Source organism: Rhinoderma darwinii, chromosome 6 (genome assembly GCF_050947455.1).
Source record: "Rhinoderma darwinii isolate aRhiDar2 chromosome 6, aRhiDar2.hap1, whole genome shotgun sequence".
Classification (NCBI taxonomy): Eukaryota; Metazoa; Chordata; class Amphibia; order Anura; family Rhinodermatidae; genus Rhinoderma; species Rhinoderma darwinii.
The window spans coordinates 16,732,982-16,758,228 of NC_134692.1; the positions used below are offsets into that span (position 1 = coordinate 16,732,982).

A 25,247-nucleotide genomic window follows, 5' to 3' on the forward strand; every position below is an offset into this window, starting at 1 on the left:
GGCTTGATAGCAACACTACACACACAGATCACGCTTTTATGAAACTTCCCTGACAATTTCTGGTCTGGGGAGCGGAATACACTCAACCTTTTCCTGGAAACTGCAGGGAGGATAAATCTGCCTCAAAAAGTCCCCTTACGGAAGTTTTTTTTTAAAAAGATAAGTACCTACATGTTTGTTTTTTTTTTAAATAAGAAAGAAAAACACATGATTTTTCTTTTACGGACTTATATTTAATTTCTGAAACTAAGATGAAATATCCCTTAAAATGTATGCCATTTTCCCTGCAATGATGCTGAGGGAAAAATAAGTTACATCACTGTTTCTTGAGCTGATCACGAGGGGGCCCAGCAGCTGTAGGAACCACCAGGATTAGCATTACTCTGGGGGACACAAAACCTGATAAGTTGACTGAACCAAACATCCATTTAAATGAACTTTTGGCAGTAAACAAAGTTCACACTCCATGTTTATGGCTTGATGTGTTGTCCTATGACCACCCCTCGCAGTCAGGACCAAATAAGCATCATAAAAAATGTTTCCAGAGAAGTATTTCCCTTTTCTGAACACTTTCTAAAGGAGATTTTTTCTATAGAATCATATTTATTAGGTGACTCGCATTGTATCTAATGTCAAGCTTACTCCAAGCTGGAGGAAATAATCCCATAAGTTAGATACATTAGGAAAAAATATTATAAAGCTGATATCCATTATGTCAAAATGTGTTATAATTGTTGGTTTCTGTTGAGTTCCAGCTATGTGCAGTGATTATCATCCTAGCTGTCAAGCCTGCTGGAAAAGGCAATATAATTCAATGTTTTACTGGTTGAGATAGATCCCTATGGCAACCAGCTTTACTTTCGGCTTGCCATTAGTTTTTATTGTGTTGTAAACAATAGTTCCTTTCTATTGTTATAAAGTAACAACCCATAAAATACACAACATCGAATGTGCATAAAAACGTAAAAAGCATGGCTGGTGCTTGGCCTAAAACCCATTGATAACTCATGAATAATAAAATTGTTGTCTTTTCTGTCGCCTTTCGCTAATTGCTTTTAATATTCTGCAACATAATCTCAACCCGCTTGTATGAATCTGCATCAGCCAGTACAGAAGTAATTAGCTTACCTCTCAAAAACAGCAAAATGTTTAGGTATTCGTGCAGAAATCCAGTAGATATTACCATTTCAAAGATTATTTTTAGGGACATTGATAAACAGTGGCATAAACATGATAGATATATATATATATATATATATATATATATATATATATATATATATATATATATATATATATATATTTATTTATTTTCCTTTTTTTTTTTTTTTATAATTTATTTTTATTTTTTGACATTTAGTACTTTTTTTTGGAGTACAACCCAACTGGTCAACCAGCATCTTGTTTTACAGGCTGCAATGCAATTGAATGCAATAATCATTATCACTACTAGGTGAAAGGTTAAGAGCAAAATGAGTTGTCTAGTGTACTGCCTGAGCCAAGATAAACAGCTTTCACATAAGGCTACTTTCAGACGAGTGTCGACAACATCGAGCGTGAAAAACAGACGTTTTTCACGTCCGAGGTGCACCTGTGCGGGAAGTGTTGTCACAAATCCCCTATAGATTAGAGTCTATGGAGGGATGTGTGACACGCAGGAAAATAGGATGTGTCCTATTTTATCACGGACTCTTCACAAGCTCCGTTGAAACAACGGCCATGTGAATGGCCCCATTGAAATATATGAGTCAGTGTGACAGCCGTTGTTTTAACGTCCGTCACACGGATGAGTTACACGCTCGGCTGAATGAGCCCTTGACAAAATAAAATTGGGGGCGGTTTAATGATGTCATCGGCCATTTATAGGTCCGGACTACATCAATTCTGCTGTAAAGCCTAAACTCTCACACTGTGAAAAAAGAGTGGGGGAAATTTTGGTCCAGTATAAAATATTGCTCTTGGCAGGGAGTCTGGGCTAGTGGACTGTAGCTTCACTACAATTACAGTACTGCCAAGCTACTTTGCCTCTTCTCTGCCTTGATCTAAATGTCAATTTAGACTTGAGCAATTTGAGAAACTTTGCTGCCAGGAAAAACAACTTTGTAACATAGGAACAGTCAATATGGCCCATTTTTGGTTGGACTTGTCATCATTTTATTGAGTGGTTAAAATTTTTACAGGGATGCGATCTCCAGCAATGTCAGTAAAGAAGGAATGTGTATACCGGGAACTACTTTCTGGGGAGGTCAGGAGTGTCATGGTGTCAAGCAGCCTCTGAAAGGGGCCTATATTTTTATTTTTGTTATTTATTTACAATCAGAATTTAAATTTAATTAAATTCTAATTGAGGAGCTCTTATCAGTTTTCAAAGTTCATCTTCCTCATCCACTGAGTAATTAAAACTTTTTTGTTTACCTATTAAAATAAGCATTTGTAGTAATGTACACTATGACTTTGGTAAAAGTTTGGCAGACAACTGTTTTTGCTAACTGTGTGTATTAATTTATCCTTAAATGTCATTATTCTAACTTTTCCAGATACATAACATTTGTTGAGTCTCAACAGACTTCGCTAAATTCAGTTAAAACATCTGCTTAAAATGCACAGTAATTTGGTAAACAGGAAATACAAAAAGCAGGGGACTTGAAAGCAGAACAATTTAGAGTCCCATATGCCCATGGGCCGCCGCATCTCAGTGTTACATCATTCAACTTACAATAACAGCAGAATGTAAATGAAGTTATAAGAGATGTCGAGGATTGTGCAATATTAGAGCATATCTGTTACCTACTCACAGTAGATGTGATTGATTATTATTGTTCCTAGCAGAAGCTAAAAACATTAAGATTGAGATTTTTCTATGGCAATGAACTAGTGACAGTAATCAAAGCACTCCAGGAATGTAATTGGTTCATAATTAACCCCTTCCCAACATCCGCCGTATATATACGGAGCATCTCGGGTGGGGGAGTATAGTGCGGGCTCACAGGCTGAGCCCGCTCCATAGAATGAGCATGTAGGCGGTATCTTATAGCCGACACTTCAGTGTAACGAGTGGAAATAGTGACCATGGCATTTAAATGGGTAGAAACACGGAGGTGGCCCCCTGTAACATTGCAGCACACCCCCTCCCGGCAACACCATCGCGGAGTGCGGATAGTTGCCATGGCAGCCTGGGGTCCTGATGAAGGCCCCCCCGGTCTGCCATTTTTGTACTTCTATTGTGCCCTGCCTCCGGCAGGGCTTCATAGGATGATGTCAGTATAACTATAGTGCAAAACATTAGTATTTTAGTATATCACGTTGGTTCAAGTCCCCTGTGGGGACAAGTAAAAAAAGTTAAATACAGTAAAAGAAAGCTTTTTTAATATATACCAAGAATACGTAGGCATAGTCCGAGTTCTGGGTGTATTTGCAGTGAAGGGACCCGCCTTCTCGTCGCAGGTGGGCTAACACAATCTGATCAAAATGTGCGTTAATAACCTCACTATAGATTCAGCAGTAATGCATGTTTATTTATTTATAGTGTTTAGGTGGAATTAGTGTTTGTAGTGTGTTGTCGCCATTTTCTTGTGTGTGTGTGTGTGTGTGTGTGTGTGTGTGTGTGTGTGTATATATATATATATATTGTAAAGGTTCAAAAGACCCCCTTTTCCCATTTTCCCCCAAGCACAATATAAAAAAATAAAAAATTAACATAACTGGTGTCGCCGTGTCTGTAAAAGTCAGAACTATTACAATATATCATTATTTAGTCCGCACGGTAAACGCCGTAAAAAATGTAAATGCCAGAACTATACCAAAACTATATAAATTTGGTATCATCATAATCACATTGACCCGCAAAATAAAGTTAAGATGTCGTTTTTACCGTACGATGAATGCCGTAAAAACGAAACTCCCCAAAAAATGGAAGAATCACAGTTTCTTTTGTATTCCACCCCACAAATAATTTTTTTCTCAGTTTCCCATTACATTATATGGTACAATAAATGGTGCCATGAAAATCTAGAATTCATCCAGCAAAAAAACATGTCCTCCTACCGCTATATCGACGGAAAAATAAAAAAGTTATGGCTTTTGGAAGGTGGAGAGGAAAAAACTAAAGTGAAAATCTGAAAAAAGGCTGCGTGGGAAGGCGTTAATAAAATTTTTATTTATTTGCATAGTCCTTGAACGATCTGATTATTACTCATACTCATATTGTATACTAAATTACATATATTATTACTACTATCATTATTCCAGGTAGTATTATTATTATTATATAAAATAATTTTATTCCACAAAAGTTTGAGAAAAAAAAACAACACTTTTAAAGAATCAGTGTGGGACGGGGGTTTCTTAGGCTCACCAGGGGAAATAGACCCTAGTGGTAAGTGATTGGTTCTAAATTCATGACCAAATGGGGTTATCTTCTGTTGGACCTTTGAGGCCCATACTGTGTCAGAGCCTGGGCCCACTGGATAATCCCCTGGTACTCTGGTGGGCCAGTCCAAGCCTCCAGTGGATGCAAAAACAGCTCCTGAGTTATTTCTTTCCAAAGGCTGAATGGAAAGATTGAAATTTTAGACCGTAAACAAATAGACTCCATTTGAGTAGAGTAAACATCCCATCTGACCTCTATGGTCCTTTGTGTAAAAAGTTGGCCAGTTCAAGAAATTGGGGCAGATTTATAAATAATTGCTTAGAGATAAATAGCTTAAAGCTAGAGGTGCAGAAGATGCGACTAAATTTTTCAAATATGTGTTTGATAGATTTAACGCTTTTAGCACAAGTTAGACTCCTTTCCCTTCTTTACACCACCTATTGGGTCATATTCTAAGTATACGGCCTGACGTGAGCATGTCGCAAATCAAGATTGTTTCTCACACATGGATCAATAATTTTGCCAAGAAAATAGGAGCACAAAACACCAAAACTAAGGCGCAAAGCCAATAATAAAATTGACCCACTAACTGTCACTGTTCAGCTTTTTATGATCTTCTAAATTTTTTACTGTGCAACTTTTTTTAACTTTCCTATTTACAATAAATTGACATATTTTTGTTAGATAGATATAGATATCCCCTGGACTGAAAAAATTAATAACATATAGACCATAAGTAGAAAATACATGATCCTATTCTACAATATTACATACATATGTGGGGGAAAACATGGCTTTAGTTAACCATATTTTTCAAAAGTTGATCAGACAGACCAGGGGTTAGTGATTGCTTTTGGTCCATTTACTAATATCTGGCCAAGTGACCACAGTAAGATCAAAGATGAGCATCTTAAATGAATTCTCCGCTTTCCAGAACTCCTACTTGTTAGAAAAGTCCCTTGACAATAAGCTGATGACAAAGTGTCTTACTGCTGGGACCCCCAATGATCAGCTGTAATCTGTGAAGAAACCTGGCAGTAAATGTTACATTTCCCTGCAGCACCACCACAGGGGAAATTAAGCATTACACAAGTGCCAATTCATATCCATGGGTTGTCTGTGTAATGCAGGACAGGATAGGTCCTCCAGAGCGAGAGACGCTCTATGTAACTGCTCTCCACTAATACCCTGATAGGGTATATGAAAATGGGTTCTCTAAACTGGACAAACGCTTTAAGGTAAATCAGGTCAGTTGTAGCGACGGTTCACTTAAAAAAAATAATAATAATACAATAAAATAATAAAAAACTAGAAAAAAATAAAGAAAAAGTATAAAAGTTGTGTGTGTGTGTGTGTGTGTGTGTGTGTGCGTGTGTATGTACATATATATATATATATATATATATATATATATATATATATATATAAATCCCCATTCTCCTTTTTACTCTTTTATATTGTTCTAAATTTGTTTTCATTTAAACTCACAAATTAAATTTAATAACAAGGAGATTTTCTACGCATTTATTTAAGTATTTGTAACTGTGCTGAGCATACATGTCATAGAAAGTACGGTAGGTCTTGTTAAGCTGTGTAACTTACCTTTCTGTCGATGGAATCCATTCAAGTCTGAGAATTCAATATGATTCTCATCAGCCCAGTAAATACGTTTGTTGACATAATCTATTGTCAAAGCTGTCGGTCTGGAAATCATCGTTTCTATGACAACACTTTGATTGGATCCATCCATCCCAACTCGTCCAACATGAGGATACTCACAGCAGTCTATCCAGTACAAATACCTATGCAGAGTTAATAAACAAGATGTTTGCTTGAGGTTCCAATATTTATTCTACATGGCCGGTATGAGGTCCAAAGGTGGAAGCCACAGCTACTACATTTATTGAACTACAGCTATGTCATTCAGGACAACTGATTCCTTACACTATTCAATAAAGTTTGTTTTCTTTATATGACAAAGGATATTTAATCATACAAGCAAAAAAAAATTTTTTTTTAAAATACAAATTTGCATCTAAAGCATTTGTTTTGTGTACATATAATTGTTTCCATTAAATATATCAATGTAATAAAGACTATGAGGTTTATGTTTAACAATAACTAAATATATAATATCCAGATTATTATTATTATTACACGTACTTATCACTGTATACACAATGTTCTTAATTTAAAGTGAATGTTTACCATTATTTTTTTTATCTATTTAAGTCCAAAATGATGTGCAAATTAGTTTTATTAATATATCTTTATAGCAGTCGGAGCTACAATTTTACAGAGCTCCAAATCCACTACATAGGCATAGAGTTAAATGATAAAATATTTTGCTGCCGTCATGTACCACTAGAGGGAGCTTATGAGTTTACTGCATACAGATGTATTTAGCCCCATCTAGTGGTGGCTGCATGTAGACAGAGTTTAATGTATACAGTCAGAATAGTTATTGGTTTACTTATCATTTTTTTTTAAATCTAATGTTATAGATTAAGGCATTGGGAATCAGAACCACATTTTCTAAAATTATGGAACATAATGAGAATTACCTTGTTTGTGGATCCAATGACAAATCTCTCAGGAATTTAATCTTTTTGCTAACAAGTATGGTGGGGTATAAGCCATTGAGCTTGGACACTTCAATAACCCGCTTCTCTGTGTCAAACCAATAGAGGTTCTTGCCAATCCAGTCCACAGCAAGTGCGTTGGGTATAGCTGTGTTATGTACTACCTTAAAGAGAAATACAAGAGTCCTTACAAGGTTTTTGGATATAGAAAATAAAAATGGGATTTTTTTCTTTTTCTATTTGTAGCATAATACAGTAAGGGTTTGATACGGTCTATAAAGGGGAACTTGATTGATCTTACAGCAACTTAGACAAACCCTGTGTAGTCGAAACCTACAGTCATGTGTCACTTTATGCCCTCTGTCTCCTCCTCGATAGTCTACGGACTAATAGAATGGGAAACAGTGGGCAAAGGGGAACACAAGACTTCAAAAGGAATTGTTTGTAGTCTGTACTGTGAAAACACAGGTCCACATAGTAGCTGTATACACAAAACAGTAGGAGATTTAAAAAAAAATTTGGCAAAATCTTTTTGAAATGCAATGGAGATAAAAATTTGAGAAACACTCGAAGAAAAAGAACACCCGTGATCTAGGTATAACATTGTGTATCAACTTTAACGAGTGACAGTCATTATATAATGGTCCTAGCCCAATGATCCCATTATATTTTGGTGGGGGTGGAGAGTCGTTTTTGGATACAGGTTGTGTTGAGCATGGTGCTCTTATTGTCTAATATCCTGATAATAACTGCCCTATTGCTATGTTTATAGACACCTTATAGGCTATGTAAATAATAGATTTGCTTGTGTCTGCTGTACCTTTACGTCACTGCCATTCACAAACATCCGATTAACGCGGCTTCCGTTGGATCTGCTGGAATCAATCCAATAGACAACCTCTTCTCTGTAATCAAAGTCCATTGCAATTGCATTGTTTAATCCCTGACAAAGAATACAATCATTCTGATAATGTTGTTAAGCTGCCAGTAAATGGAAGGGCACAATTATACATATATATAATATTATACTGTCCATGAAAATCAGAATGTGATACAATTAAGCAATATTATGCATGTCTTCATTAAAAAAAAAAAAAAACATTGGAGATAAAATGTAAACATTTTAGTTAATAAATAGTGTTGTGCACAGACAATAAGTACAGATGTAGCCATGTGTCACTCCCATGTTAAAAAACATATGCATAGACAACCATTTTAAAAAAAAGAATATGTTTAATGTATACGTTTCTTTACTCGATGGTGCAAGATTGTATTGAGTTGGTACAGATGTGTCCTTCGTTACCTTTCCTCATATGTCAAAATATCCTCAGATGTGTGGCACGAGAGAACCAGCTTAAAAAAAATATTTCACGATACTCTGTCACGAGATGTCTATGCTATATGTCTATATGTGGCCATCCAGTGGTTGTGATGGGGGTTGCAGCCTGTCAAGGGTTTTGCTAGCTTGTCGCGATATTGTATTGAATTTGTTTCATGAGAAATTGGAATCCTTCTCTAAATTCAAGCAAAGGTAAAGGTGGACACATCTGTATCCGGACGATTTGTATAACTTGAAGCAATTTAAAAAAAGTTAAGGGTTGACAAGGGTAATAATGAAACAATCTGACACTTTCTCGACTGATATAGTAAATATACAGTATATTTCAAAAACGTTGGTCAGTTCCAAACAATGGGTACATTTCAAGACTAATAAAGGACAGGAGATTTGGGTCAGAGGTTTTATACCCCCATAAGAGATACATTCGGGAAATGTGATGTACACACTATGTAGCCTGTTAAATAACAAATTCAGCAGTGCAACATTCCTATTGTATATAAATCCTGGATTGTGCACATTGAATGTGAAGACACTGATCCACTTTTACTATCACACACGTTCACATTGCTAAAGATCTAACCTGCTTCAGCATTGTGTAATTAGATCCGTCCGTGCTCATTCTTCTTATTTCATGGTGGTCAGCGAGGAGGAGGAAAGGGTCTTCCGCTAAACTCAAGAAAAAGTTACATTTCACTTTAGCAACTGAACAAAACACATGTAAAAGCCACGACCAAGTCTTCTGGGAAGAATAAATTCTCATGTACAAAACATATACTAATGATCATGTGATTGCTACTGTACAACAATAATAATGATTATATATATATATATATATATATATATATATATATATATATATATATATATATATATATTTTTTTTTACTATATCAGTTGTTGGAAGACAATTATTATGGCTGTAATTAAATCTTGCACAAGGGTGTTTGTCACCCGGCTTCTCTGAACGTACATATGCAGCAGTAGAGGTAAACAATTGCATAACCAGGCAGATTCCTTGGAAACAGGGTGACAACCTATTAGCTTCTATAATGGTGGTCATATAAAAAGTCACCAAGTATTACAGAAGTTAAGGGAATTGCTCTTTAATGATACACTTGTGCAATTTTTTTTTCTTGTTCTGAGACACCTAAATTAAAAAAAGGAAGCAACTTTACAATCAGTCTTCACCAAACAATCCTTCAGTTTTGTGTATACAGCTCCTATGCAGACCTATGAGTCTCCATGCTTACAGACTACAAACAAAGATTGTGTGTAGTCTGATTCTACTGTACAGTAATGGGTTACTTTCCAGCATTTACCTCTTCTACTTGCTTCCTTTCAGACAGTAGAGAAGGGAGAGATTCAGTGGAGTAAAACATGGCTGCAAAATCTGACTACACTCACTACACTCAGGGTTTGTTTGTAGTCTGTCACCATGGAGACACATGGGACTGCATAGGAGCTGAATACAATATATGCACAGTTTTCTTTTTTCTTTTAGTAGCACTGGAACAATAAAAATTAGGTTGCATTAGTGCACATACCCTTAAGCCCATTAGCAGTGTTATTTGGGCACCATATTGTTTGGCATTAACTGTAAAGTGTGATTATACAGGGCATCATCCAGCGTGGTTTCAACTAACTTTTTATTTACAAAAAGATGGAGAACCCCTTTGTTTTTTATTTTTTTGAAATTCTTTCTATTGAAATTAGAGTCTAATCTTTTCAAAGGTAATAAAAATAGTCCAACGTCAGTGATGAAGCGAGCAGCTGAACACATAATAACATCTTATCTTTCCACACATGACTCATCGCCCGTCAGTACAAAAATGCCATTGTGATACCTGATAGAGATTTGCAGCCATTTTGATTTTCAGGGTGTATTTCATACCCGTCTGAACACAAGCACTTATACGTCCCATATGTATTGATGCATTGCTGGCTACAGGGAAAACCGTCTGAACATTCATCAATGTCGACACACGTCTTCCCATCATTCTTTAATCGAAATCCAGGCCAGCACTGGCACTGTGGGAAACAGAAATATGTTACAAAATGTGTATGGAAATCCTTTAGTTTTATTGTTCATAAATCTTCCTGAATATAAACCTATAAAAACATTATAATTATTATAACATCAATATCATTATAACAGTTTTTCTTTTCTAACTTATCTATCAATAATATCTATTTAATACTACTAATAATAATACAATTACAAAATCTCTATTTAAAGATATCCATCTATCTATCTATCTATCTATCTATCTATCTATCTATCTATCTATCTATCTATCTATCTATCTATCTATCTATCTATCTATGCCATATCTATCTATCTATTGATCTATCTATCTATCTATCTATCTATCTATCTATCTATCTATCTATCTATCTATCTATCTATCTATCTATCTATCTATCTATCTATCTATCTATCTATCTATCTCTGTATGTCTGTTTATCTAACTAAAAACGTGACGAGTCACATGTTGGCCACCTGAAACTGGTCTGAGGCACACTATTTTTGATAACTAGTTGCACAGGTAATTTTATATTTTTCATCAGAACCCGTGCTGTAGAGCTGCGCTTCATTCACTTTAAGCTAAGTAGATTTTATAAGATAAAATAAATGCAGTGAACCCGTTTTAGCATTTAGAATCTATCATTATGCCGTCTTTACAACCTGCTTTAAGTTACGTCTGGAGCAGCGATCTGATGCTGCTGGGTGGTCCGGTAAATAGGGTTTTATCCTTTTATTTGTACATATTGAATCTTTATAGCTGCGCAGAGATAAACACAGGCGTGCAGAAACGGGGAGGAAAAATGTACTGCCTTAAACAGACACACACCTAATTATCTTATTAGCTAATACCATAAAAAGCAGCTTGTTACTACAATGTCATGATCCAATATGCTCCATTTATCTGCTGGGCTGGTCACCCCTCAGATTTCCAACACTGGAAATCTCTGAAACACAACCAAAGGGTAATATAAATGAGTGGTTCTTAGTTTAGAATATGTTGTCAGATTTCCAATGACTAAGGCCGAATTCAGACCTCCATAGTATATGTCCGTGTGACGTTAAAACAATGGCCGTCACACAGACGCATGTATTTCAATGGGGTCGTTCACACAGCCGTTGTTTGAACGAACCGTGTGAAGGCTCCGTTGAAAAATTTCCCATTTTCTTCCGTTTTCTCGAATCCCTCCATAGACTCAAGTCTATGGGGATCCATGAAAACGGGACCCGCACGGGTGTAACTGGTTCATGTAAATCTGGCCTAATAAATCTAAGCAGTGTCAAGGATTTGAGCGCTCTATAGAATGTGACCACATGTGACACTGTGATTGGCTGAAGCGGTCATGTGATGGCATGACACATCATCTCTGGAGACCGGATTTACAGGGGCCGGTGGGGAACAGGGAAGCATTGCCATGGGAGCGCCAGGGGAGGTGATTATAGCGTTCTTTTATTTTAAACTTATTTTAAACTATCTAAACTTGTGAATTTTGTTTTGGATCCACAGGTAGTCGGAAGCAAAATCTGCAACAATAAGGCTTGCTTACAAATTTTTTTTCTTGAATTTAATGAGGAAAATCTCCAAGAAATCTGTACACGTTTTTTGCAGTGGAATTTGAAATGCTGTAGATTTAAAAATCACCACAGGTCAAAATCAGCGCTCAACATTTCCGCAGAATGTGGATACAATTTGTTCAAATCCAGATGAAAAAAATGCAACAAATTCTCTACATGTGTACATAGCCTTAAAGAGGCTCTTTCACAACATAATAAGTGCCCTATCTCTTACATAATGTGATCAGCGCTGTAATGTAGAGAACAACAGTTGTTTTTATTTAGAAAAACAATCTATTTTCTCCAAGTTATGAGCGATTTTAGCTTTATGCTAATGACTTTCTTAATGACCAACTGTGCGTGTTTTTACTTTTGACCAAGTGGACGTTGTGGAGAGAAGTGTATGACGCTGACCACTCAGTGACCAATCAGCGTCATACACTTCTCTCTATTCATTTACTCTGCACATAGTGATCCTGCGTTGTTCACTATGTGCTGTCACATACACACACATTAATGTTACTGAACTGTCTTGACAGTGAATAGACATTCCTTCCAGCCAGGATGCGACGTCTATTCACAATCCCGACACTTTGGTAACGTTTGTGTGGGACTTACAGCACAGCAAGCGTAATCTCGCGAGATCACGCTGTAAATGACAGCACAACGTGATCTCGATGTGCTGTGCTGTAAGTCCCACACAAATGTTAGCGAAGTGTTGGGATTGTGAATAGATGGATTGTGAATAGACATTCCGTCCACAGTGAACAATGCAGGATCACTATGTGCAGAGTAAATGAATAGAGAGAAGTGTATGACGCTGATTGGTCACTGATTGGTCAGCGTCAAACACTTCTCTCCACATCGCCCACTTGGTCAAAAGTAAAAACACGCCCAGTTGGGCATTAAGAAAGTCATTATCATAAAGCTAAAATCGCTCATAACTTGGTGAAAATAGATCGTTTTTCTAAATAAAAAACACTGCTGTCACTTACATTATAGCGCCAATCTCATTATGTAGGAGACAGGGCACTTATAATCTGGTGACAGAGCCTCTTTAAGGGCATTTAGACTTTCCAAACCAATTTGTTATTGCTGCTGTGTATCTAAAATAAAAAAATTAAGAAACTTTGTTAATAGTCTTGATTTATGTATACAGCACCTACGCAGAGCTATGTGTCTCCATGGTTATAGACTAAAAACAAAACCTGTGTTTTCTAATCCTGCAATCATGTGTTACTCTTTCCGTATGACCTATGCTTTTTACTAAACTTTAGGTATTACTAGGGGGAAAAGGGAATGGGGTAACATTTGACCAGCTACAAAGAAGCCCTGTATGTGTAGTCTATAGTCTGTAAGCATGGAGACACATAGGTCTGCATAAGAGCTGTATACATAGTCACGTGTAATTAGTCATGTGTTTTTCTATTCCTTCTTCCCTTCTACTGTTTGAAGTAAGGAGCAGAGGTCATATGGAAGGAGTAGCACATGACTGTAGGATCAGACTACACAGGGTTTGTTTGTAGTCTGTAACCATGGAGACTTAGGCTGGGTTCACACGTGGCGGAATTTCACTTAAATTCCGCTGCGGACACTCCGCAGCGTTAATCCGCAGCGGAGCCGTTTCTCCATTGACTTCCACTTTAATTTAGCAGTGTTCGTTTAGACGAGGCGTAAAATTCCGCTGCGGAGCATAGGCTGCGGAGCGGAATTTGGTGTCCGCAGCATGCTCTGTCTGTTGCGGAGCAGTGGCGGACTCATGGCGGAATTTCTCCATTGACTTCAATGGAGATTCTAATTTCCGCAATGAAGTCCGCAGCTGTCATGCACATGTTATGTGTGCTGCGGATGCGTCTTGCTTTTTTAACTTGACATTTCTTCATTCTGGCTGGACCTATGTATTTCTAGGTCTACAGCCAGACTGAGGAAGTCAATGGGGCTCCCGTAATGACGGGAGCGTTGCTAGGAGACGTCTGTAAATAGTCACTGTCCAGGGTGCTGAAAGAGTTAAGTGATCGGCAGTAACTGTTTCTGCACCCGGGACAGTGACTACCGATCCCAATATACAGCAACCTGTAAAAAAATATAAGTTCATACTTACCGAGAACTCCCTGCTTCTGTCTCCAGTCCGGCCTCCCAGGATGACGTTTCAGTCTAAGTGACGGCTGCAGCCAATTACAGGCCAAGCACAGGCTGCAGCGGTCACATGGACTGGCGCGTCATCCAGGGAGGTCGGGCTGGATGCCGAAAGAGGGACGCGTCACCAAGACAACGGCCGGTAAGTATGAAATTCGTTTACTTTCACTAGGGAAAGTGCTGTCCCTTCTCTCTATCCTGCACTGATAGAGAGAAGGGAAGCACTTTTACCGCAGTCCGCAGCAGCTAGTCCGCATCAATTTTCTGCACATTTTGGGCAGATCCGCAGCCGTAATCCGCAACCCGGATTAGGTGCGGCATTGATGCGGACAGTTGCGGAGGAAATCCGCCACGTGTGGTCATGCCCTTATAGGTCTGCATTGGACTTGTATGCACAAAACGTTTGGATATTTTTTAACAGGACTACTTGCAATGTCACTGTATATTTTTTTCAGTGTACATTCCCTTAATTAGATCACTTAATATCTATGTTCCATTTTTTATGACTGCCTATATATTTCGTATAATAATTGTAAACACTAGTGAAATATTATTTATAACAGGGGAAAAAAAAAATGGGACAATGTGAAAAAAGCTTGTTTGGCCGGATCGGTTTATTTTCTAACTCAGATATTGTGACATTTGAGCACAAATAAGACAGAGCCTTCGGCAAGCTGAAAGCTACAACCAGCACATAAACCACATTGACTTTGAATGATTTGTTACAGCCTTACAGGTTTTCATCATTTAACATTTTTTTTCCCCAATTGGTTACATGGTGAATCAGCGCTTCAAAATGAGAGGTAACCTTTAAAAACATTTATTTAGTCTGTTGGGAGATGGGGGTAAATACTTCAACAACAAATGACTGTAAGAGACTATTAAGTGGTTTATGGCTGTTGTGCCCGGTTGAAGTGCTCAATTTTGCTGCTGTGTAATCCTCAGTATCAACCTAAAGCCAGACAAGATAATTGTCTGTTATTTCTTTTACCGGTATAGTAAGTTCTAGGAGGAAGGTGCGGTACCTGCAACTTTTACTAATGTCCCACTTTGTGGCTTTTTCACTAAATGTAATAAAATCCTAAAACAAAAACACTGGGAAATAAAGTCGATATAGTAAAAGCAAAACAAGGTTGAAAGGGAGGTGCAGCACCTCGATAAATGTAATGCATACAGAGGAAAACATAAGGCAGGATGAAGAAGTATAGATCGCAGATTTGAAGAATCATTTCTTTATTGGATTGCTATGTGTTACAGTGCTGGTTCGGGGTGTTTTCAGATCTGTGGTCTATACGTCTGTCTGCCGCGCCCTTCATCCCTTATTTTTTCCTCTATATATAGTATATATTACTAATATAGTGTTTATAACTGTTGCACGCAGATTCCCCGTCTGAGAACACAGTCATGTGTTCTCAGAAGTTTAGTACTTTTTTCCACTTTTGATGATGCGCCGACACAGGCCTATGTGACCAAGATCACTCTCCTCTTCTCTGGCGTCAGCGTGTCATCAAAGCATGTCAGCGCAAGGGGGCTGGCAGTGAAACGATGCAGAAGAAATAAGCCAGCCCCCTTCTTCCATAGAGCTGTCTTGACGTCTCCTCTACCAGCGCATGCACATTGTAACGACAGAGCCAAGATAAAGGAGCTTAGGAAAAAGAAGGGGACGACGGGGCATGTAGTAATCAGGGTAATGAAACTTCTAGTCCCGCCTATTATCCCGAAGTTTGTGAACGGCAATACACTTACACCGGAGCGCAGGGAGTAACGAGAAAATATGTTTTTGTGCAAGCAGACTGCATTTAGCAAACTATTAGGGTAATAAAACGTATTTATCGTTTTTTTATTTTTTTTATTGTCCCCACAAAACCCCTTCAATGTCTACCCATGAACATCATTTTTTTTCTTCAATACATATAGGTATGAAATTCTGGGCTGAATAATGTCATAAAATATCTTTATAGTGGAACTCTAACATACTAATACAGAGATCTAAATTTCCTGCATAGGTATTACATGAAATACTAAAGCTCTGTCTGCCTAAGTGGAAAATTGCAAAAAGAGAACCTTTAAAACAATATATATATATATATATATATATATATATATATATATATATATATATATATATATATATATATATATAATGTCTGCCTGCTGTCACTACTAGAGAGACTACAGCAGCTTACAATAAATCAGTATGCAGTAAGCTCCTAAGCTCCCCCTAGTGGCAGTGGCAGGCAGACAGAATTGTATCATTTACCTCTTTGGCTATCCTGGAGATTTAGAGCCCTGTATTAGAAAAATGGAGCTTCAATCACTATAAAGATATATTATAAAATAAATCAGTGCAAGATGTTAGATCTAAAAATGTACATGATATTAAAATAACAAAGGGTGGACATTAACTTTTTAAGACTCAAGGTTTAATTTCTAAGACTCCAGATTCAATTTCTCTCCTTTTTCATGCACGCATTCTTCAGAAACGCGTCTACACTGCTGGTAGAGCATTTGGCTTTCAAGTTTATACGTTACGACATGACGTCGACGATGATTGTAATCCATGTATTCCATGTTCAGCACAGCGAAATATAAATTATGGATAATAAAAATAAAATATAAATAATACATATGACCACTAGAGTAGACATTTTACTTTATGTCTAGACCTATTCTGGCCTGCGTAATCAGTATTCTTGCCGATAACATCTGCTTTGCTATTGATAGACATTTGCCATTTAGTCAATGTATCTCAAGAACCTAATATAATATTGTTCTAGGACCTGTCACATGTAAGATAACCAATATTTTATACAAAGTGCACTGCTGCTTACACACCCATAAGATAAAAAAGGACAACGGTTTCACCGAAAGCAAATTAATCCTATGAATAATTCATTCTTCTACGTGTTCTTCAAGCATAATCTTATCAATATTGACTACTAACCTTGTATCCAACTGGGAGATCTTGACAGTCTTGGGAACAACCACTGACTCTTTTACTTAAACATTCATTTAAATGGCAGCCTCTCTCATCAGATCCATCTCCACAGTCATCCGTGGTGTCACAAAGAACTCCCTCAGGTACACACTTTCCATTTTTACACATAAATGATGAGCTGTTGCATGACTGTTCTGGAAATAAAGAAGAGTAAAAAGTCTAAAGAAAATGGCAACATTAGCATTCGGGACTCAGACGCTGCATGAAACGCAATTATGAAGTCTGATTATGAACTTATTAAAAATGATTTTTTATTTCCGTTCCATGGGTCTTTACACGGGCTCACTGAAGAACTGCAAAGCAAAATTGCTGTCAGGTAATTGCCGTTCTCTACAAACATTACAAGGTGAAGGAAACACAACAAAAAGGAGAGCAAATTACCGGTCTGAAAAGCTTCCTCTTGAACTTATTATGTCTTAATGATCAAGCAATTCAAAACAAAATCATTTAGTTATGGAGTCGGAGAACATAATGTTAGTTGTGTACGAGTCAGGCAGAACAAGTATTTCCTACCTCACAGATATAGAAACTCATTTAACGTCTGGTGTATTAGAGGGTTAGAACTTAATTTGATGAACATGAAAATAGGGGACAGTTGACCCATTTGACCACTAACTCCTTGTAAAATCTGTTCAATATACTCCGCTATCTTTACTTGTTTTGTAGAATTATTTTCAGAAGATGGATGAACAAAGAAGGAGCTCTTGGTTTTATAAATGATCAACGCTGAGAGGCTTTGCGGTCTTCTTTTACTGTGATGTATCGTGTATTTAACTCTAGTTTTATGAATTGGCCCCATTCACATCACGTTTATTTGCCTACGTTTGAGGTATATGCCGGGAATAGCTCCCGACGTATACATGAAATATAGGCTATGACGGATGTCTAACAGTGGCATCCATCACTCATAGACGATAATGGTATCCGTTTAAGGGCTACATCATGAACTTTCACGACCCTTGTTTAACGATACCATTATATGTCTATGGGTGACATATGCCACCGTTAGAAACTGTTTTGGCCTCCATCGGCTTTGGAGCCCTATGGACACGTTTAGTAGGTACGCCGGGAACTTTCCTGTCGTACATGCTAAACATATATGCCAAATATGGTTTGAGCATGGCCTTAGATGTAAGTCTGTAGAAGATAAATAATGTGTTTGTTACTTTTTATAAATGTTGGAGCTATTTATTTTTATATTTTTAAATACTTCACTTGGGCGGTCATATTGGAGGCACGCACTTTCTTCCTGTGTTGTGTGCATAGGCAGTACAGCAGGGGTGTGTGTGCTTCATGGTAACTGAGATTAATGGGAATTAATGGATAGAGAAATGTCATATATTATTACAGTCTCCAGGAAAATATAAAGTACAGTCCCCTCTCCCAGAGACCAGGGAGTGACAAGGAAGCTGTATATAGAGCCTTATCTGTGTGTATATAGTACATAGTGTTGCTATCCTAATTAAGGCGTTCAGCAGTACAATAGAGTCTTCATTAACTTGTCTATCTTCTAATGATAATAAGCTGACTCTGCTCCAATCTACACAGTAAAGGCAGAGAAGTGAGCTGCAGTCTATCGTGATTGTTTTAGTGGCCAATGCAAAAACGTTAATATTTCAGACCTAATTTGAATAATATGCTATTTAAATGGTGCTAAATAGATTTAAGATATCTATCTATCTATCTATCTATCTATCTATCTATCTATCTATCTATCTATCTATCTATCTATCTATCTATCTATCTATCTATCTTTTTAAACAACACAAAAGTTTGAACAGCACATGCCAACAAAACAAAACAAAACAAAACATGTATACAGGTTCAAGAACACCTGTGACTGCAAATTTATACAGCACACAAGAAAATGGCGACAGCACACAGCGAACACCAGTTCTGCGTGTATGTGCAGCGTAGGTTCCCACCTATAGTGGACGCATTGTCATGGCAGGTTGATCAAAATGTGCACTAAGAACCCCCCTATTGTAAGTAGATTTAGCAGTAATGCATATTTATTTATATTTAGCGGCTTAGGTGACATTAGTGTTCACAGTGTGCTGTCTCCGTTTTCTCGTGTGCTGTATAAATTTACATTCACAGGAGTTCTTGCATCTGCACCAGATTTAGGCTAGGTTATGTTGTGCATCTATCCTTTCTTGATTTAAAATAAGCTAAATCCTGATTTATTGGTCATAACCTGAATGGTCAGATTCAGTACCATAAATCGTAGTACCACCCAGAGACATTGTGAAGCGTTGGACCCCAAATTTAGCATCCTTCATATAATGAGTCCTATATGGTATTCTTACTCCTATTTAAAGAGGCTCTGGGCGTGTTTTTACTTTTGACCAAGTGGGTGTTGTAAAGAAGTGTATGACGCTGACCAATCAGTGACCAATCAGCGTCATACACTTCTCATTGTTCCAGCCCAGCTTCTTTCACTGCATAATCACACTGTGCTGTGGATCATGCTGGGCTGGAACAATGAGAAGTGTATGACGCTGATTGGTCACTGATTGGTCAGCGTCATACACTTCTTTACAACACCCACTTGGTCAAAAGTAAAAACACGCCCAGTTGGGCATTAAGAAACTAAATCTAAAATTGCTCATAACTTGCTCAAAAATTATCGTTTTTCAAAATAAAAACCACTGCTGTTATCTACATTCCAGCGCCGATCAGATTATGTAGGAGATAGGGCACTTATAATCTGGTGACAGAGCCTCTTTAAGTTTTTGTCAGTACATGACCATCCCTCCAGTGAAATGACTGCTCAGAATAGTTTGGTCAGTACTTCAGTGCAGGTCCCAGCTCCAGGACTATCTGATAGGGTGGCATGACATGTTAGTAAAGGTAGGAAAACCTTTTACATGAAGTTTTATAAATAAACAATGCTAAAAATTTATCTTTACTTCATACCTGCATTCAGGCACTTTCTATTCAAGGGAGCTTCATCTGAGCCATCAGGACAATCAAAGTCTCCATCACATTGCCACTGAAAATTTAGCAAGCAGCGCCCATCAGCACAGATAAACTCATCAGGGGCACATTGGCGGTATCCTAAAATATAAGCAGAATAATAGTAACAAGAATAGAATAGACATTTCCTACAATACGTGTCCAAATAGTATTTTACCAGCAAAAACTTAGACACAGTTTAAAACTTGGGTTGAAGTTGGTGATTGGGTTGAAGTAGTGATAATTAAAGGGGTGGTCCTCTTTAGACAAACCCTACTTGTTAGAAGGGTGTCTTAGCTATAAGTTGATAAAAAATGGTCCCCCTACTGGGGCCACCAGCTGTAATCTGTAGGGAAACCTGCTAGTATGTCTTCAATTTCCCTGCAGCACCACTACAGGGGAAAATAAGCATTACACAGCATTCATATTAATGGAAAAACTCAGATTTCCCTAATAGGGTGTATGGAAATGTGTCTTGTAACTGGTTCCCTTTAAGAACATATAATGGAAAAGACATAAAACATGACATTTAACATAAACTGAAATCCATATATTCCATATGACTTTATAAGATGACAAGCGCCATTAGAGAAGCAATCAGAGAGGAGTGTTTAAAAGGCACAATAATGCTCTATCCCAATCACACCGGCTGATGACTGGTCATTCACAGTGACCAAGAGATATTATGAGCTGTCAATCTCCTACAGTATGCCTGAACAATCCCTCTTTACTGTAATGTGTGGATAATTGCGGGTATGAGAGCTGCAGCCATTTCCCATATTTGATTTGGACAGGAAACCATACAGATGACACTATATATATATACACACACACACACACACACACACACACACACACACACATATGTAGCCGCCTTTACCTTGACTTTTAACGCATTAAATACACAGCGGCTAGATCCCTTATCTTGACTTTTTTAATGACTTTTCAATGACTTTTGTTGTGTGATATCACGCTGCAGCAAATGATCAAAGTCAAGTTTAAGATGGCTACATCCGTTTATGTATATATATATATATATATATATATATATATATACACACACACATACAAGAGAGCTGTATTTTGAGCTGTAGATTAAGCTCTAGTTGCATTGCACCCACCACTTTGTTACACGAGTGCTGCTTCATTTAAATGTTTTTGGTATATGTATATATATATATATATATATATATATATATATATATATATATATATATATATATATACACATACACTACCGTTCAAAAGTTTGGGGTCACCCAGACAATTTTGTGTTTTCCATGAAAACGCACACTTATATTTATCGATTGAGTTGCAAAATGACTAGAAAATATAGTCCAGACATTGACAAGGTTGGAAATAGTGATTTTTATTTGAAATAATAATTTTCTCCTTCGAACTTTGCTTTCGTCAAAGAATGCTCCATTTTTCTAGCCATTTTGAGAGTTTAATCGGACCCACAAATGTAATGCTCCAGATTCTCAACTAGCAAAGGAAGGTCAGTTTTATAGCTCCTCTAAACAGCAAAACTGTTTACAGCGGTGCTAACATAATTGCACAAGGGTTTTCAAGTGTTTTCTAATCATCCATTAGCCTTCTAACACAGTTAGCAAACACAATGTACCATTAGAACACTGGAGTGATGGTTGCTGGAAATGGGCCTCTATACACCTATGTAGATATTGCATTAAAAAACAGACGTTTGCAGCTAGAATAGTCATTTAGCACATTAACAATGTATAGAGTGGATTTCTGATTAATTTAATGTTATCTTCATTGAAAAAACTGTGCTTTTCTTTCAAAAATAAGGAAATTTCTAAGTGACCCTAAACTTTTGAACGGTAGTGTATGTATATATATATATAATTTCACTTCTTCCTTAAAATGTATTTCAAGCAAATGAACAAATGCAAAGGATAATGCCTGTGACAATGGCCTCTTTTAGGGCTCGTCCACACGTAGCGGAATTGCTGCATATTTTCCGTCCGGAATTGCAGACGGAAAATACGCAGCAGAATACGATAGCTGCAAAGTGGGTGAGATTTCACAAATCTCATCCACACGAAGTGTAAAAATTCCAACCTGAAATTCAGCTGTGGTGCGTATTTTCCGTACCGCAGCATGTCAATTCCTGCTGCGGAAAGTGGACTGAATTGCTGCGTTTTTCAGAGGAGACGTCACCATCCCCCAACATTGAGAAAAACGCAGCAAAAATCTGCACCATTTTCTGCAGTAATTTCTGCAGCAATTCCGTTACATGTGGACAAGCCCTAAGGCTTCAATGGGGAATTCCCGCAACTAATAAGCAGCGTTTACACAAATACAATTCACATAATACGGAATAAAATTCCGCACCGCAGGTCAATTTCTGAACGTCTTTTCCGCTCAGTATTTACGCAGCGTTTGGATGAGATTTGTTTTATCTCATCCACTTTGCTGCTACTGTATTTGCTGCGGATTTTCCGCAAATAATTCAGTTGCGGAAAAACCACAGTATTTACGCAACGTGTGAACTGACCCTTACTGTCTTGGTCATGCATTTCTGCAGGTTTACGAAGCGCATAAGTGCAATGCGTCATGTTTTTAGATCTTTTCTGCACACAATGCGGTTAGGGCTACAGGGTAACATATGACAAACATTACATTTGGTCTCAGCTTAGCATTTATGTCCACCATTGTAGTATTTACATATAGGGATCATTTATATAAAAAGTTATTTCGTTTTACATTGTATTACATATTTTATAATAATCCTGATTTACAGCCTGTATAAGGCTCTGTTACCAGTGAGTTTTTTGGCGCTGATTTTGATGTGGAAACCACTTCGGAATCGGCGCTAAAAAACGGCCGAAATCACCCCCCATTGATTTTAAGGGGAGGCAGAGGCGTGTTTTTTTTCCCACGCGGCTTTTAATCCGCTCGCAGAAAAAAAGAGGCATGTCCTTTCTTGCCGCGGTTCCGCTGAGTTTTTCTGTCCCACGGTCCTTGCATTAGCTTCAATCGCCTCAAATATAAAAAACACCAAGAAAAAAGGCAGTTAAAACCGCAGCAAATCAAAATCTGTCTCAAAATTCCTGAAGACATTCTGAGGCAGATTTTTCTTGCCTGCAAAAAAACTCAGTGTGAACAGGGCCTTATAATCACGACCTGTCTTAGTTTGGCTGGTGCCTGTACAGTACCTTTAGATGATGCCGAATAGTCTAAATAACGAAATATCACTTCCCAATTACTAAACTCCTTTTCCAATCAATAAGCTGCCTTTCCATAGTATCGGGTACCTAATATGGGATCGGGAATGCAAACCCCCATACACAGCCACTGATTATAATTCAGAGCAATTAAGCAGAGCAAGTCCTATACAGACATGAAGCCAGTGAAAAATTTGGAAAGATTCCAGCTCTGTGGCCAGCAGAACTGTGAATTCAGCTCTGGAGTATAAGGGCAAAGCCACACGTGGCGGAATTGCTCTTGAATTCCGCTGCGGACACTCCGCAGCGTTAATCCGCAGCGGACCCGTTTGCCCATTGCCTTTCACTTCTTTTTAGTAGGCTTCGTTTAGACGAGGCTGAAAATTCCGCTGCGGAGCATAGGCTGCGGTGCGGAATTTGGTGTCCGCAGCATACAATGGATGTTGCGGACCAGTGGCGGACTGGTTGCGGACTCATTGCGGAAGTTCTCCATTGACTTCAATGGAGATTCTAAATTCCGCAATGAAGTCCGCAGCTGTCATGCACATGTTATGTGTGCTGCGGATGCGTCTTGCTTTTTTGACATGAAATTTCTTCATTCTGGCTGGACCTATGTATTTCTAGGTCTACAGCCAGACTGAGGAAGTCAATGGGGCTCCCGGAATTACGGGAGCGTTGCTAGGAGACGTCAGTAAATAGTCACTGTCCAGGGTGCTGAAAGAGTTAAGCGATCGGCAGTAACTGTTTCTGCACCCTGGACAGTGACTACGATCTCAATATACAGCAACCTATAAAAAAAATAGAAGTTCATACTTACCGAGAACTCCCTGCTTCTGTCTCCAGTCCGGCTTCCCAGGATGACGTTTCAGTCTCAGTGACGGCTGCAGCCAATCACAGGCTGCAGCGGTCACATGGACTGCCGCGTCATCCAGGGAGGTCGGGCTGGATGCCGAAAGAGGGACGCGTCACCAAGACAACGGCCGGTAAGTATGAAATTCGTTTACATTCACTAGGGAAAGTGCTGTCCCTTCTCTCTATCCTGCACTGATAGAGAGAAGGGAAGCACTTTTTCCGCAGTCCGCAGCAGCTAATCCGCATCAATTTACTGCACATTTTGGGCAGATCCGCCACAGAATCTGCAACGCAGATTCTGTGCGGCATTGATGCGGACAGCTGCGGAGGAAAACCGCCACGTGTGGGCATGCCCTAATACCGGTGTTGACTCAGTAATGTAATTGTTGTTTACATTTTTATGAAGAATAATACTATATATAAAATGTAATATTGAGTTTTATGCACCATGGTAGCTAGAGGTCTATAACACGTCTTAGTCAATCTTTGTATTTTAAATTCCATTAATAGAGTTCCTCTTAATAACCCGTGCATGTCCCAACTGAGTGTATAGAATATACATTTTAATCTCCCTTTTTAACCTCCAACATGAACTGAGAAGCAAATTTCTGTTATTACCTGTACATATTTTATCCGGATTGCTCTAAAATTACTTACCACATTCCAAAGATTCATCAGAGCCGTCTCCGCAGTCGTCATCATGGTCACATAGGAACTGCTTGGGGATGCATATTTTGTTGTTGCACATAAAAGCATTTTCATCGCAGGTAGTAACAGGAGCTGGAAATATATGAAGAAAATGAAAGTAAAGTATGGCTGCAAATCAGATTCATCGTTTCTACATTCAAATTTTGGACTAAGCAGGTTACAGTATATATGTACAGGACAGGTCAGTTCTTTGTGGGGGGATCAGAAGATTATGACGAATAAAGGAGCCGAGTATACATATATATGCAGATCTATCTATCTATCTATCTATCTATCTATCTATCTATCTATCTATCTATCTATCTATCTATCTATCTATCTATCTATCTATCTATCTATCTATGCCATATCTATCTATCTATCTATCTATCTAATATCTATCTATCTATCTATCTATCTATCTATCTATCTATCTATCTATCTATCTATCTATCTATCTATCTATCTATCTATCTATCTATGCCATATCTATCTATCTATCTATCTATCTATCTAATATCTATCTATCTATCTATCTATCTATCTATCTATCTATCTATCT

At 37.9% G+C, this 25,247-nt stretch overlaps 1 protein-coding gene across 5 annotated transcripts in view; it reads right to left on the bottom strand.

Moving 5' to 3' along the window:
* LRP1B (LDL receptor related protein 1B) overlaps nucleotides 1-25,247 on the bottom strand; it is a 1,078,540-nt gene that overhangs the window by 136,151 nt on the left and 917,142 nt on the right. For 3 of the 5 annotated variants that reach the window (XM_075829239.1, XM_075829240.1, XM_075829237.1), the window contains exons 53-60: nucleotides 24,656-24,778; nucleotides 19,920-20,060; nucleotides 16,947-17,134; nucleotides 10,134-10,317; nucleotides 8,871-8,956; nucleotides 7,772-7,915; nucleotides 6,934-7,115; nucleotides 5,972-6,171 (exon numbers count right to left, since the gene is read on the bottom strand). In XM_075829239.1, the coding sequence (XP_075685354.1) occupies nucleotides 5,972-6,171; nucleotides 6,934-7,115; nucleotides 7,772-7,915; nucleotides 8,871-8,956; nucleotides 10,134-10,317; nucleotides 16,947-17,134; nucleotides 19,920-20,060; nucleotides 24,656-24,778 (1,248 nt within the window). The remainder of the gene's footprint in view (nucleotides 1-5,971; nucleotides 6,172-6,933; nucleotides 7,116-7,771; nucleotides 7,916-8,870; nucleotides 8,957-10,133; nucleotides 10,318-16,946; nucleotides 17,135-19,919; nucleotides 20,061-24,655; nucleotides 24,779-25,247) is intronic. The other 2 variants (XM_075829241.1, XM_075829238.1) reach the window with 1 other exon arrangement.